The sequence below is a fragment of the Hyperoodon ampullatus genome, assembly GCF_949752795.1.
Source record: "Hyperoodon ampullatus genome assembly, chromosome: 2".
In the NCBI taxonomy this organism is placed as follows: domain Eukaryota; kingdom Metazoa; phylum Chordata; class Mammalia; order Artiodactyla; family Ziphiidae; genus Hyperoodon; species Hyperoodon ampullatus.
The window spans coordinates 155,324,127-155,339,800 of NC_136915.1; the positions used below are offsets into that span (position 1 = coordinate 155,324,127).

At 34.8% G+C, this 15,674-nt stretch overlaps 1 protein-coding gene and 1 pseudogene across 2 annotated transcripts; both read left to right on the forward strand.

The window, feature by feature from the left end:
- Window positions 1–7,121: 7,121 nt before the first annotated feature.
- On the forward strand, window positions 7,122–15,381 carry PDC (phosducin; the record flags this gene model as incomplete). Its single annotated transcript, XM_079728519.1, has 3 exons — window positions 7,122–7,182; window positions 9,504–9,655; window positions 14,857–15,381. 3 exons carry the CDS (start codon window positions 7,122–7,124, stop codon window positions 15,379–15,381), a joined length of 738 nt encoding a protein of 245 aa, XP_079584645.1.
- LOC307049174 (protein tyrosine phosphatase type IVA 1-like) lies at window positions 11,280–12,482 on the forward strand (annotated as a pseudogene). The gene has a single exon. The product of its transcript is annotated as a protein tyrosine phosphatase type IVA 1-like (transcript).
- Window positions 15,382–15,674: the final 293 nt, after the last annotated feature.

A 15,674-nucleotide genomic window follows, 5' to 3' on the forward strand; every position in this document is an offset into this window, starting at 1 on the left:
TCACCTAGAAGTTTTGCTTGGTTTCAGCCACCTAATACCACAGTATGTTCCAAGTATGCCTTAAAGATAGATAATTTGCTACATTCCACTTCAGTTAAGTTAAAGAATTATTTTAATCAAGCACTCAGTACTTTACTCCCAGTTGGTTATTTACATTCCATGACTAATCATGTTCAGATAAAATAATGTCATTTTTAGTATAGCACCTTCTCTAAAACAGCTTCTTATTCCATGTTTCCAGAAGGGAACATATGCATTCAGTATAAGAGAGAGGGAAGGTTATTAGTTTTAAATTGCACAACAACAAAAAAATATTTTGAAAATTTCACATTGAAGATACATTAATGCTCTGTTTTTTACATTTTTTATGTCCATGGAAAGACATCATGTATGTCATAGGAAGTTCATTTTAATCTTTGGTTGTTTAACCTCTTTACTTTGTACTTAAGGAAACCAGTATCAGAATACAGAATCTAAAACCTTAAACTACAATTAAAAAAAGAAAAAGAATGAAAACACATTTACCTGAACCTCAGCCCTACTAAATAAAATGGAATACTTCTATTGAGCCTTTTCTTTCCCCTGGCATTTATAGCTTTTATTTCTCAACAGAAAATAATAGTTATTGTAATGCTTAAAACAGCTTTTTTCCCTCTGTATGGAAAATACTGATACACAGTGTATTCTTAGATCTACAACTAGTTATTTGATCTGACCTAGATCAAGGTGAACCCATACATTCTAACCAAAGTCTATGTATCACTCTTCTGATTTACTTTTACACAACACTCTAGATTGTATTGCAATTAGTATAGAATGCCAATATGTTCCTAAGGACATGAGAACAACCCAGAGACTGGCCAAGAAAATAACTGGCATTTGTATTATTTGATATGTAGGGGTTTCCTGGCCTATATTTTTATAGGACCTTCTGTGGCAACCCAGGAATGCGGGTCCAGAAGCAAGGAAAGAACTAATAAACAATCCAAATATTGGACAACATAATCCTAGGTATGCCTCATTTCTTTACCTGCAATTCTTAAAGGATAGATGGGGAACCGTGAGACATAGAGGCCCCAAAGCTTTAGAAATTAGGGAAAAGATGGGCTATTCAGGCCCAAAGCACAGAAATAGTGGCCAACATCTATTACATAATTTAGATAATTCTTTACAAAAGTAAGAGCCAGGTGCTATGAACTGAACTGTGTTCCCCCAAATTCATATGTTGATGACCTAACCCCAGATGTGATGGTATCTTGAGATAGTAATTAATAAGGAAATTAATGGTTAAATGAGGTTATGAGGGTAAGACCCTGATCCATAGGATTAGTGTCCTAACAAGAAGGGACACCAGAGCTCCTCCTCTCTCTGTCATATAAGACACAAGAAGGTGGCTGTCCGTAAGCTAGGAAGAGAGACTTCACCAGAACCCAACTCTGCCAGACCTTGATCTGAGATTTCTAGCCTACAGAACTGTAAGAAAATTAATTTCTGTTGTTTAAGCCTCAAAGTCTGTAATATTTTGTTATAGCAACCCAAGAAGACTCAGTTACCAGGAAACTATGTTTACATGTGATTTTTGACAAATAGAAAAGTGGCATAAAGTTTGAAAGACTAAAATGTTAGTTTCCAAAGATATGCCACACATTGAGAAGATTTTTATATAAAAGTTGAGCTACATAAAAACAGGACTAAGAAACAGGCTTAATTTTAGAAATTGATATTAAAGATTGCTGAAGTCATAGAATTGTTACTTCAATTACATTTAAAAATTCAAATGTCATTTTTTGGAGTACAGAATTAATTCTTTCAAAAAGGTTGAGATGAGTCCTTCCTTGAGTGAAGTATCTCACTTAGTTGCACAAATCTCCACACAAAGCTCAGTGTAACATTTCCTTAATTTTGCTACATAAGCAAGAGTAGTTCTATAAATAGCGTTTTATAGTTTTATTTTGATACATAATTGATGTATATTGCCTATTACATTTGCTTTTATGAGTGATCCAGAGACATAGGATTAATGATAAATTCTCAATCAGTATGTATGACTGTCAAGAACCAACAGCAGGCAAAGCCATTTTGTCTTTTGTATTAACTTTCCAGTCATTATCAGTCATTTAGAATTAACTCAGATAACTTGAAATAAATAGACTCTTCTATTACATTTAGTATAAATGAATGAGGTTTAATCCAAAACAGAGACATATATAATTCATATAAGTACTATCTCAAGAAAAATATAATTTAAATAAATACTATCTCAAGAAATATATCATTAGAATAAACACTATCTCAAAGAACAAGGACATGGTGACTTATTGATGTTATTTTTCATATTCTCATCTTGGTTTTAATGCTTATGCAAAAATTAGGTTGATTTGTTTCATTCATTCATTCATTAAGCATGCTATTGAATAGTTGATGGCATAGTGGAAAAAATAAGTATTTTAGAGATTTGAAAGTCAGAGAAAACTGGATTTGAATTTTAGCTCTATTTACTCCATACTACCTCTGTGAGCTTTGGCAAGTCACTGAAACTCCCAGAGCCTGAGAATTCACATCTGAAAAATGAGGAAAATTGTTCTGTGAAAATTTACAACAGTGTGTATAAAGTACCTAGCACTTAGATTCTTTGAAAATTGCTGCTGTCATTTATGGATTTCTTATAATATGTGAAACAGTTATAAGAAGTAAGGCAATGACAAGTGAAGACTAATCTCTGTCCTGGAAGAACTTAGAGTAGTGAAGCATGTAAAAATAAGTTCTATAAATTGCTGTGGATGCTAGGAGAAAAATCAGTTTAAGGTATGAGATGAGCCCATACCTTAAACAGTGATGAGATGAGCCCACTATTTGAAAACCTACCAGTAAATTACAACAGTTAGTATTGAAAGCAAAGCTCTTCTGGAATGCTGAGAATCTAGAGTTAATTCTAAACTAGATGTTCTGATTAGATTAGATCAACATATATGAAATGATAAACAAATGTCATCATCACGGTATCATGTGAACAAGAATAATGATGATAATGAAATATTTTAGGGGTGGATTTGGGGATTTTAGGGAGTTTTTTTAAAACAAATACTTAAGAATTTTACTTACTTCCTTTCTATTCTAGATTATCACTATTATGTGCAAAACAGGAACTAAAAGAAAACTTGCTTAAAATTGTGTCACTTTATTTCTTAATAATTACTAAACCATGGATAGGAGGTGTTAGAGTTTTGAGGACAAAGTTCGAAAAATCTTATCCCACATAAGCTATTATTTTAAACTACTATTAAAATCCTAAACTAAGAGGAAAATAAACACTAACTTGGTAGAATTATACTTTTTTTTTTTTTTTTTTTGCGGTACGCGGGCCTCTCACTGTTGTGGCCTCTCCCGTTGCGGAGCACAGGCTCCGGACGCGCAGGCTCTGCGGCCATGGCTCACGGGCCCAGCCGCTCCGCAGCATGTGGGATCTTCCCGGACCAGGGCACGAACCCGTGTCCCCTGCATCGGCAGGCGGACTCTCAACCACTGCGCCACCGCGCCACCAGGGAAGCCCAGAATTATACTTTTAAACTATATTTCTCACCAATATTTACTTTTACTTTTGAGGAGTTTGGTATGTAAAATTTATGGCTAGTGGGAAGCCGCTGCATAGCACAGGGAGATCAGCTCAATGTTTTGTGATGACCTAGAGGGGCGGGATAGGGAGGGTGGGAGGGAGACGCAAGAGGGAGGGGATATGGGGATATATGTATACATATAGCTGATTCACTTTGTTGTACAGCAGAAACTAACATTACATTGTAAAGCAATTATATATACTGCAATAAAGATATAAAAAAAAAGTTTGGTAGTACCCATTTGAGTGACATTCTGTCAAAGGTCATCCAAACACAATTTTTACTTAACACAGATTTTATTAATTGAAACAGTATTATAACTGTCTAAAATCAAAAAGGAACAACATCACAGATTTTTATAATATATCATATGGAAAATACAGTAACTCTTGAACCACAGTAAATCCTGGGGAAGGTGGCAGATTTTTTTGTCTTCTTGCCCTACTTTATCACTAATTTCCAATCACATAGCATGTGTTTACAATAACCCAAAGTCTTGTAATAATCCTATTGTTACTTTAAATCCTTTAACCTAAAGCAGACATGAAATTTTTTAGCCACTAATAATACCATTGCAAGCCAAATATTGATATTTTTAAAATGATTGTTACATTATATATAGAAACATAAAAGATAGAAATGTAAAAGATATATTTTTATTTTATTTTACAGACTTATATAGCACTTACTATGTGTAAGCATCTGAGCACCTTCCAAATACTAACTGGATTAATTTTAGGATATTAAAGCAAATTTTGAAGAAGATAAATTATTTGAGATAATCAGAAAGCCCCATAGTAAGTTAATGACAGGGGATATTAACAGGTGGGCAGGTCAAACATATCAATAGCTAATTACACTAGACTTGTGTCTTCCTCTATAGTGTCTCCAAGCAGTGCAAGCAAATATGCCTCATATTTCAATATTTTTCTTCAAATTTCTGTCTCCGTTGACTGGTTCCCTTAGTAGTAAATTTCACCAATCTTTGTACTCTAACTCAAATGGAGGCATTAGGTAAGGAACAGACTGTCTTTTACTACATAGGTAACCCAGCTGACTTCAGTCTTAGTATTTGTGAATGCCATACTAGAAGAGTTTTGTTCTTCATGTAATTCAGAGCCCAGGGGAATGCCTGGCCCATAGTCTATTCTTAACATACGCTAATCCAATCAATGAAACAGGTTTTCCCCCATGTAGCTGGATTATCTCTTCAGTAAAGGAATTCCTTGAAATTGGTGAAAGTCTTCTTGAAAAGTGAAATTTCTTTTTTTCTCCACTAGATTGCCAACTAGGTTGGCAAGAAACAGGTCAAGAAATAAGCTATGCTTCTGTCTCTTCACCATTTGAAATAAAATTATTTTTAGGATTTCTTAAACTTACATATATTTATTGTGAATAGTAGCTACCCCAATTATCAGTCTACTTTTGCAAAATAAAAGAGACTGTCTTGAGTCTCTACTTTTCTGGGGACTAAATAGCTATTGAAGTTATGAAATAGTTTCCATTACTTTGTTCTGTAGTGGTCTTTTGAAGCAAACTTATAATACTCATTTTTCTTAGATGCAAAAATTATTTTTAAATAATTGCATTAAGTAATTAGCCTCTTTTGTCCACCAACATTTAGTTATTTCCATTTTCTCTTATTTTCATTATCTTTTATTCTTTTTCACTACTAAATCCATTCAGATTTAAAATTCTCTATTACATTTATAGCTACATAAATACTGTGGAATGGACTGGCATTCCCTTGACAGCCTTCTCTTAAAAGTCTTTTCTTGTTCAAATTGGCAAATCAAATTGGCAAAGACCTTTGACCTCCAGTGATTCTGGGTAGGAACTGTAATGAGGGAAACAATAAAATTAAGACACCAGTCCAAATGTTGGTGGCAGAAGTCCCAGCCGAAAAGGAATCAAGACAAAGGGTTCTGTTTTACCATTCTGTGCCTTGGGAAATCACCAAACAGACCAAGCTCAGTGTTTATCAACAAAAAACTAAGATGGGATCAAAGCATAAACTGGGTGATATCATTGCTTAAAACTGACTTTGAGGACTTCCCTGGTGGCGCAGTGGTTAAGAATCCACCTGCCAATGCAGGGGACAGGGGTTCGAGCCCTGGTCCGGGAAGATCCCACATGCCATGGAGCAACTAAGCCTGTGTGACACAACTACTGAGCCTGTGTGCCACAACTACTGACACCTGCGCACCTAGAGCCCATGCTCCACAACAAGAGAAGCCACTGGAATGAGAAGCCCGAGCACCGTAGCGAAGAGTAGCTCCCGCTCGCCACAACTAGGGAGAGCCCATGAGCAGCAATGAAGACCCAACGCAGCCAAAAATAAATTAATTAATTTATCTAAAAATAACTGACTTTGAAAGAAAGAGGCAAAGGGGAAAGGGTAGAAGAAGGAGAAAGAGTAAAAAGATAGCATATCCCCTGTCAGTATACCCTCCTTGACTTGAAAATTTCAAGAAAGTCACAACTATATGGACCTTCTTGGGGAATGTGTTAGTAAGTATAATAGAGTTTTCCAGATAACGGAAAAATAAATAGGCAAATAAGTTGGATTTGAATGTGAACTAGGAATAAATAGGTTCTACATGAAGGCATCACGGAGTTTCCTAAGAATAAAATTCCATGTGCTTTTGGTAGATTTTGTGACAAATTTTAGCTTCTCAAAATCCTATAGGCATAGTTACTGGCTGTTTTCATTTGCTTGGTGGGTAACGTCACCAAAACGTGCTTTATGGTATGGAGAGAAGTTATAGTGTTAGGCTTCGAATCACACTATTCCTTAGATCATAGTTCTTTAATGCCAGTTCAGAAGCTGGATTTGTCAAATCACACTGAGAAAAAATGATACAGTATCTTAACTTCCATTAATAGTGTAATGCTTTAAGACAGCTCTAAAATCAAATGTAGATTCAAATCCTTGCTCCACCACTTACTATGTGATCTTAGGCAAGTAAAACTTGAACTCCCTGTCCTTCAGCTTCCTCACTTGTAAAATGGCATTAACAATTGTCCCTGCTACACATGGTTGTGTGAGAAATAAGTGACTTTTGACACAATAAAATGATTGGTACAATGCCTGGCACATACAAGTGTTCATAGTAAGTATATAATTAATATTAATTAAAACATTATTATTATATAAAATGATTAGAATATAATTTTATGAAATTTGGTAACAAACAGTAATAAAAAAGAAAATCAGTAATAATGTTTACTAAGTACATAGACCCAAGCTGAAGGCTTTTTAAGTAAAAAAAGACAAACTATAAATTATGTAAAATTCTTAGGTCCAAATATCTTTAAGGACACAAATATTAAATTAATGTGCTTTTACAAGGTAGATAGAAAACTAAACACTGCATCACTTAGTGATAACCCTTAACTTACATGGAAACTGGTAGCAGAATATATACATATATTTCTCCTAGAATTCATCTGTTGTCATTATTTCTTTGTTTATCCTATAGATTATATCGAATCTGAATCTCTAAAATGGAAGAAGCCAAAAGGCAAAGTTTGGAGGAAGACTCTGAAGGACAGGCCACACACACAGGTAAGCAAAGTTAAAAGAAAAATATAATTATAAAATTAAAATTAGATCTGGAGATCTCTAATGTTCTTATTGCCACTATTCAGTATGAAATTTAAGTAATACCTTTGAATGGGTTGATGGAATCATCTAAAAAATATTTGACTGGATAAATTAATGTGAAATCAAATACCTTTAGAACAGTTTTAATTAGATGTCAATTTGAGTTTGAATGAATTCATATGAGTACTAAACAAAAATCCATGAAAACTGATTTCATAGTGGCAGTGTTTAGAATGCCTTCTAAGTATGACACAAAACCAAGAAACCATAAAGGAAGATTGATAAATTCAGCTATAGAAATGAGGAAAGGAAGGAAGAAAGGAAGGAAGGAAGGGAGGGAGGGAGGGAGGGAGGGAGGAAGGGGGGAAGCAAATGTCTGCTGTCTGGTAAAAGTCATCAGGAGCAAAATCCAAAAAAATTTTAACAAATTGAGGAAAAACATTTGCAACTAACTGACAAAGGGTGAATTTCCTAATATATACTAAAATTTCTACAAATCAATAAGAATAAAACCAACCACCAAATGGAGAAATGCGCAAAATATAGAATAGACTATTTAGAAAAAAAATTTTATAGGCACTTACAAAGTTAGAACTATATAGTGAAATACATTTTTTTCACATGGTTTGTAAAAGTAAAAATGTTTAATATCACACTTTGGAAAGAGGCATACTCATACATTACTGGTAGCAGTGTAAATTGGTACAACCTCTTTAAAGGTAGTTTAGCAATATTAAAATTAGAAATATATATGCTTTTTGACCAAGAAATTTTATGACCATTACCTATATGTAGACCTGAACAGAGAGGAAAAAAAATGTATGTGCAGGGTTCTTCACTCAGAATCATATGTCAGAGAAAAAATGTGGAGCAACCATTTACATCAATAAGAAACTAAGTAAATTAATATCTACACAGTAGAATACCATGTCTCCATTTTTAAAAAAGGATGTTTATGTATATATGTGAAAAAAATCTCTAAGATATATTATGAAGTAAAAAAAGGAAAAGTGAACAGAAGCGTGCATAATATACTACCATTTGTAAAAAAAGAGGAAAAAAAGGGAATCTCTTTACTTCACACATAAACGCATACTATACACATGCATATTTTGTATATGCAGAAGACACATCTGGAAAATGAAGACTACGCAAGTAAGTAAAAAAAATCGATTGAACATAATTAATATAAATAAATTTATATTAAAATTGTATATTGTTATTATATAAATAAAAATTATTAGGAAATATGTGGGAGAGAGAATACATCTACATACATAATACAATATTAAAGTACGGATATGGCTAAATTTTAGTGAAGGATATTTAAAACTCCGTATTTTCAAGAATTTAGACCTTCTTCCAAACACTGTTATTATTTATCAGGGCAACTGAACATCAGAACTTCAGTTAGATCATCCTTGATTTAATTAATATTCTTAAATCTGAAAATTCCATCTTTTCTCTATTTGTAAAAAGATTCTTAGGATCTTAGAAAGAATTGAATGGTTATATAATAAGTTTCTTAAAGCCATTTTAGTCTTAATTGAAGTCAGGCCTCCCTCTTACTGGTTGTCTTTTAAGTACTATTGTCATTATTGTTCTCTGGATCTTGATAACATTTCAATCTGCTTCCCCCAAAATCCTAGTTTCCTTTATTAATAGTGTGCTTCCAGGGCTTCCCTGGTGGCGCAGTGGTTGAGAGTCCGCCTGCCGATGCAGGGGACATGGGTTTGTGCCCTGGTCCGGGAAGATCCCACATGCCGCGGAGTGGCTAGGCCTGTGAGCCATGGCTGCTGAGCCTGCGCGTCCGGAGCCTGTGCTCCGCAACAGGAGAGGCCACAACAGTGAGAAGCCTGCGTACCACAAAAAACAAACAAACAAACAAAAAATAGTGTGTTTCCAATTTTAGTTTATTGCTGAAGTTCCTTTCTTATTTAATGACAGTACTATTTTTCTAAAATTCTAGTTTCCTCTCTATACTCTAATTTTTTAATATCTTTACCCACATTTTTTTCCAATAGTTCAAAGTGCATAATTTGTATTTTCATTAACACAGATGTTATAGAAAGATTCTTAGTCAAAACCCACTTAACAAGATTAATGTGGGAGAACATTTCTATGAGCAAGGCAGTCAGAAATTTCTAGCCCAAATAAGATAATTTTTCTGATACAGAAGATAGCAAGTCTATGCCCATGGCAATACTTATACAAATATCAATTGTGTAAATAGTCCTTTGGAAAGTAAAAAGGAAAACAATTTGTTTTAAATTTTATTCCAGGACCCAAAGGAGTAATAAATGATTGGAGAAAGTTTAAATTGGAGAGTGAAGATAGTAATTCATTCCCACCCAGCAAGAAGGAGATTCTCAGACAAATGTCTTCTCCTCAGAGTAGAGAGGACAAAGACTCAAAAGAAAGATTCAGCAGAAAGGTAAGATAAGAAGAAATAAAAAATAAATAATCTACAGGGTGTTTTTATTATAGTATTGTTTGTATTAGCAGAAAAAAAAAGGAAATGCAGTAAACGCCTATGCCTATAAAGTCATCCCATACTAAGAAATACATGGCAACTGTTAAAAGAATGAGTTACAAATACATGAGTTGACGTAGAGGTAGTTCCACAACATGAGAAAGCAAGATACAGAGAATTTTAAGTTATATGATCCCATTCTCTAGAGCAATGGAAAACAAACAAACACTGTATATGTGTTTATGCTTCTATGATTATATGAGCATGTATATAGAAAAGTATGGAAAGACACTCACCAAATTGACAGTATTGGTTAACTGGAAGGGTGGGATTGACAGTTCTCAACCTCCTTTTCAAGGAGGAGGAAGAAGGTAAGCAGAATAAGCCACACTATGAAAAAAATATATCCATGATTTTTTTAAGAGCAGCATTTTTTAAAATTCTCACTTATTTCTTATTATATAATGTGTATGTCATACATACATAAAAAAGTGAAATATGAAAAGATGATCTCTAAAATCTTGATGGAGATTATCTTACAGTATCAGAGTGGTAAAATTTCAGTATTTATTACTTCCTTCCTTTAGCTTTTAGTTCAGTTTTGAATCTTTATAATTAGCACATATTATTTATATAAAAACAACAGCAATACTAAAGAAATACTAAAAGAAACCATAAGGTGATTTTCATTGTGAGGAAAAATCACTTTAGTGGTTTATTTATCTCCAAACCAGCATATATGAGTTGTTGTATATTGATTGTTGTATATTGATTCTCAACAGACAGTCTCTGCATCAGAAATATTCTTGGTTCTAGGCTTCTGGCCATTGTAAAAAATCTTCAAATCTAAGATCTCATTTTCAGGGACTTCCCTGGTGGTCCAGTGGGTAAGACTGTGCTCCCAATGCAGGGGGCCTGGGTTCAGGGAACTAGATCCCGCATGCATGCTGCAACTAAGAGTCTGCATGCTGCAACTAAGAAGTCCTCATGCTGCAACTAAAACCTGGAGCAGCCACAAAAAAAAAAAAATTAATGCAATAAAATGTTTGTGAGGATTCGGTGCCCTGAGAGTGAAGCTACAAGAGTGGACCTTTGTTGGGATAACCAAACCTACACCAAGAGAACAGGCTGGAGAGAGGCAGTTCTGTGGTGTTCTTGGTCACACATTTATGGAGTTTCTGAAGGGCAGTGGAGATTACTGCCAGGCACAGCACGACCTCTATGCAGACAAGTGAACTGTAGAAATTCATTACCACTCCACCAAGAAGCCCCCATAAGAGTGGTGAACCTGGACACAGAAGTGTTGAATTGAAATCCACGGAGCATTCTTTACAGGAGTTCTGACCTGGATGGGGTAAACCTCAGTGCACTTCCTTTCTCTTGCCTCAGTATTACTGGATTGAAGAATTGCTGCTTCTTGTCAGGAGGTTCATTTCGTTTCCCATTACTCCCAACTTCATACTCAAAAGCACTGAGAATTTCAAGTGGAGTATATTGAAGTAGACTCAGTTTCTTTGCGTCATTTCTGTATTCAGTCTTTTAAATTCTTTCATAACCCTACTGAGTGTTTTTTAACTAAATTAACATGGCTCGAATGAACCGCCCAGCTCCTGTGGAAATCACTTACAAGAACATGAGATTTCTTATTACACACAATCCAACTAATGCGACCTTAAACAAATTTATAGAGGAACTTAAGAAGTACGGAGTTACCACAGTAGTAAGAGTATGTGAAGCAACGTACGACACTAGTCTTGTGGAGAAAGAAGGCATCCATGTTCTCGATTGGCCTTTTGATGATGGCGCACCACCATCTAACCAGATTGTTGATGATTGGTTAAGTCTTGTGAAAATTAAGTTTCGTGAAGACCCTGGTTGTTGTATTGCCGTTCATTGTGTTGCAGGCCTTGGGAGAGCTCCAGTGCTTGTCGCCCTAGCATTAATTGAAGGTGGAATGAAATACGAAGATGCAGTACAGTTCATCAGACAAAAGCGGCGAGGAGCTTTTAACAGCAAGCAACTTTTGTATTTGGAGAAGTATCGTCCTAAAATGCGGCTGCGCTTCAAAGACTCCAATGGTCATAGAAACAACTGTTGCATTCAGTAAAACTGGGGTGCCTGATGCCATTGCTTGGAAGTGGAACCTAGACAGGACAGGATTTGTCGTACATGTTAGCCAGCATGTTGGCTTGGTGAAGTCTGATGAAGCTTCCATAGGAGTGTTGAAACGCAGTTTTACCAGGCCACAAGGCTGGCAGAATTGCACCCTCTATGTTTGGGTTAAGATCAACCTACTTGGACACTTAGCAAAGGATTCTTGCTGTTCAGCATTTAAAATGTGCTTATCGTTTGTACCAATTGACTTTTCCTGAAATCATGCAGTATGGAGTCATTCATGTCTTTAAATCTGTTTCCATGCCAGATTCTTATCAGTATATAAGAAATTTAGAAAGACTAGGTGCCAAAATACCCAGCACAATTCTTGTTGTTTTTAGTATCATGTCGAACTAAAATCCCAGGAACTATGAAAACTCTGGACCTTATGTGTTTTATTCTTTCCATCATTTCAAACATAGAAAGTAGGGCCTATAAGGTTATTTGCTCACAGTATGTTTACATCTTCCACAGTCATACCAGTATACATCCGATTTGCTCGTTTGCTTTTTTTTAATTAACCAAGTCTTACCAGTGATTATTTAATGTCTTTCTATAAATCTCATTTTGTGCTGTCATGGAAGACCTCCGTTTTGAAAATCTACATTGTACAGAAGCACATGTCTTTAATGTCTCCAGACAAAAAAGCCTTACAGTTAATTTTAATGTTTGCACTTTGGGGTGCAACTTACAGGGAGGGCCTGAAAAAGGAATGGGAGGGGGCTATTAAGTATTTTTAGTAAAATGTTGCCTTTGTCTTGTGCAGAACATGTAGAATATGCGCTTTAATTTAGTAAATATTTTTTTAAAAGGTAGAAATACTTTGTTATTGTAGCTAAAACAATTCTTAATCATAAAATTTCTGAAATTCTTGTAATTTTTTTTCAAACTTATCTGAAGTTGTTTACCAACTTATTTTTTTTAAGTGTGATTCCCAACCTTTCTTGCAAAAAAAAACAAAGTGGGTTTCTGCTAATGAATTGAGCAGACATTTAATATTTTATATGCCTTTTGAGCTGTGTAACTTAATTTTTGGATACTTGACAATTTGTTTTATTATGTGATTGATAAAATGGTGATGTGTATTAATGTCAGCTCAACCATATATTTATACTGTCCGGGAACATGTGGTTATAGTTCTGTGGGAGAAATAATTTGTCAGTGTTCACCAGCTTGTAAAAATCTAGTGCGAGAGCTTAAACATTAAATAAATGATGAAATGCATTTATCGTCAAAAAAAAAAAAAAAAAAAAAAAAAAAAAATGTTTGTGAGGGAGGTGGAAAAAAAAAAAGATCTCGTTTTCAGATTTTGGTTCCTTCACTGAGATGTGGATGAGACAATTAAATTTTCCTACCTGAGGAACTATAACAATACCTCCTTCACTTGTTTTAAAGGGATGTGAAGAGAAAATAAATGAGAACGTATTTTGAAACATGTAAAATGCTATACAAATGTGAGACATTATAATGATTAAAAATATTGTTTTAAGGTTAAGCTTTAGAAATGTATCTGAATGCCTAAATATCTATTTGCCTGAAGATGTGAATGGAACAAGTTCTCATAAGAATGCTCAAATGCATATGTAAACCAGTATTTTGTGGTTCAGCCTGTTAAATTAGCAGAACTATGGTAGCAACTTAAAAATTATATAAAACACTTAACAATGTTTAGGATTAAAACAAATTAAGTTGGAACGATAATTTTAAAGCAGAATACAATAAGAATGAGGACATTAGAAAAACAAATATAGGAGGAAGAAACAAGAGAAGGAAATAATGAAAGCACCAAATACTTCTACCTAATCTCAGTATCTTCTGTAAAAAAACTACCTGATAGGTTTATTGTGAAGATTAAGAAAAATAATCTATGTAAATTGTCTAAGACATAGTAGATTTTCCATAAATTTGGGAGTCGTCCAACTTCCCTGGCTCTGGGCTGCTCCACATCTCTTAGTCACACTATGTCCCATTATCACTCCTTTATATCTTCTGTGTGTGTGTGTGTGTGTGTGTGTATGTATGTGAAGGGAAAGGGTGTTTAACATTCTATTGACTAAGTTAATAATGACATAGCTACTAAGAAAGGCTCTGCGGGTAATTTTATATTCCAGCTTCAGTGAAAAGTAGCTGTCTTGGAAGACAGAAGTTAGGTCTTTTCTCATTTTAGCCTAAACCAGTGCATATGAATCACCTAGAGGGCTTGTTTAAACATGTCTCACTCAGCCTCACACTTACAGGGTCTGATTCAGTAAATCTGGGGTGGCGTCCCCAAATGTGCATTTCCCAGAACTTCTCAGGTAATGGTGATGCTGCTGGTCTTTTGGCTAATCTGGTGAACTCCAAATAGTAGCAAAAAGCTGTCTTTCTTAAATTCCATCCTACATATTCCAAAAAAATTAGTAAGTGATAAGAAAAAATCTTTTTCACAACTTTTGTGGAGGAGAAAATAATGTCCAAAAGCATTTGTTGGAAACACATTTAAGTGCGTGTACAGGCACTTGTGCATGCATGCATATGTGTATACACTTTTATGAAAGTCACTCTAGAGTAGACCTTGCTGGATTTTTTTTACCCAAAGTGGCACACTTCATGACCATCTCATAGCTCAACTATATTTAGCAATACTTATGCATGTATTTAATCATGAAATAATTACTGAACCCCTATTATGTGCCAGACACTAAATTCTTCCCCCATACAGCATAAAAGTTAGAAAAACTAATATTATACAATGAAACAAATAAACATATACTATAATATCAAGTAACGTTTATTGCTATGAAGAAAAATAAACCAGCATAAAGAACAGAAAGCGTGGGGCAGGGACACTTTTAGGTAGAATAATCAAAGAAGGTGACATTTGAACAAATGAGGTGAAGGAGAAGGCCATCTCAGGAGGTAGGGGGGACAGCCAATGCAAACTCTTTAAGTTGCGAATGGGTTTGGTATTATAAGGAATATAAATTTTTGACTGAATGATCTCTATCATTTCTTTCATCTATTTCCAGATGAGCGTTCAAGAATATGAGCTAATCCACAGAGAAAAAGAAGATGAAAATTGCCTTCGTAAATACCGTAGGCAGTGTATGCAGGATATGCACCAGAAGCTGAGTTTCGGGCCTAGATATGGGTTTGTCTATGAGCTGGAATCTGGGGAGCAATTCCTGGAAACCATTGAAAAGGAGCAGAAAATAATCACAATCATTGTTCACATTTATGAAGATGGTATTAAGGGCTGTGAGGCTCTAAACAGTAGCTTAATATGCCTTGCAGCCGAATACCCTACAGTCAAGTTTTGTAAAATAAAAGCTTCTAATACAGGTGCTGGGGACCGCTTTTCCTCAGATGTACTCCCCACACTGCTCGTCTACAAAGGTGGGGAACTCATAAGCAATTTCATTAGTGTTGCTGAACAGTTTGCCGAAGAATTTTTTACTGGGGATGTGGAATCTTTCCTGAATGAATATGGGTTATTACCTGAAACAGAAATGCATGTCCTAGAGCAGAGCAACATGGAAGAAGATATGGAATAAAGATTCACTATGTCAGTGTCTCATATTTCTCCTTTAAGCATTGAACACTGATTTTGGTAGTTATATTCCTTTAGAGAACACCAAGTGTAGTAATGGCTGTTCTAATTCGGGGGGAAAAAAAGCCCAGACTGACACTAAAATTATATGATTAGCATTTCTTAGTATTAGTTACTCAAATTGATATAATGCTTTTTACTTCAAAACATTGTAGTCTTCAGTAATATTTTAGTAGACAAAGAGGATATGGATAATATTGTGACAGTTTTCAAAAATCCCTTTCAAGTTATATGTTG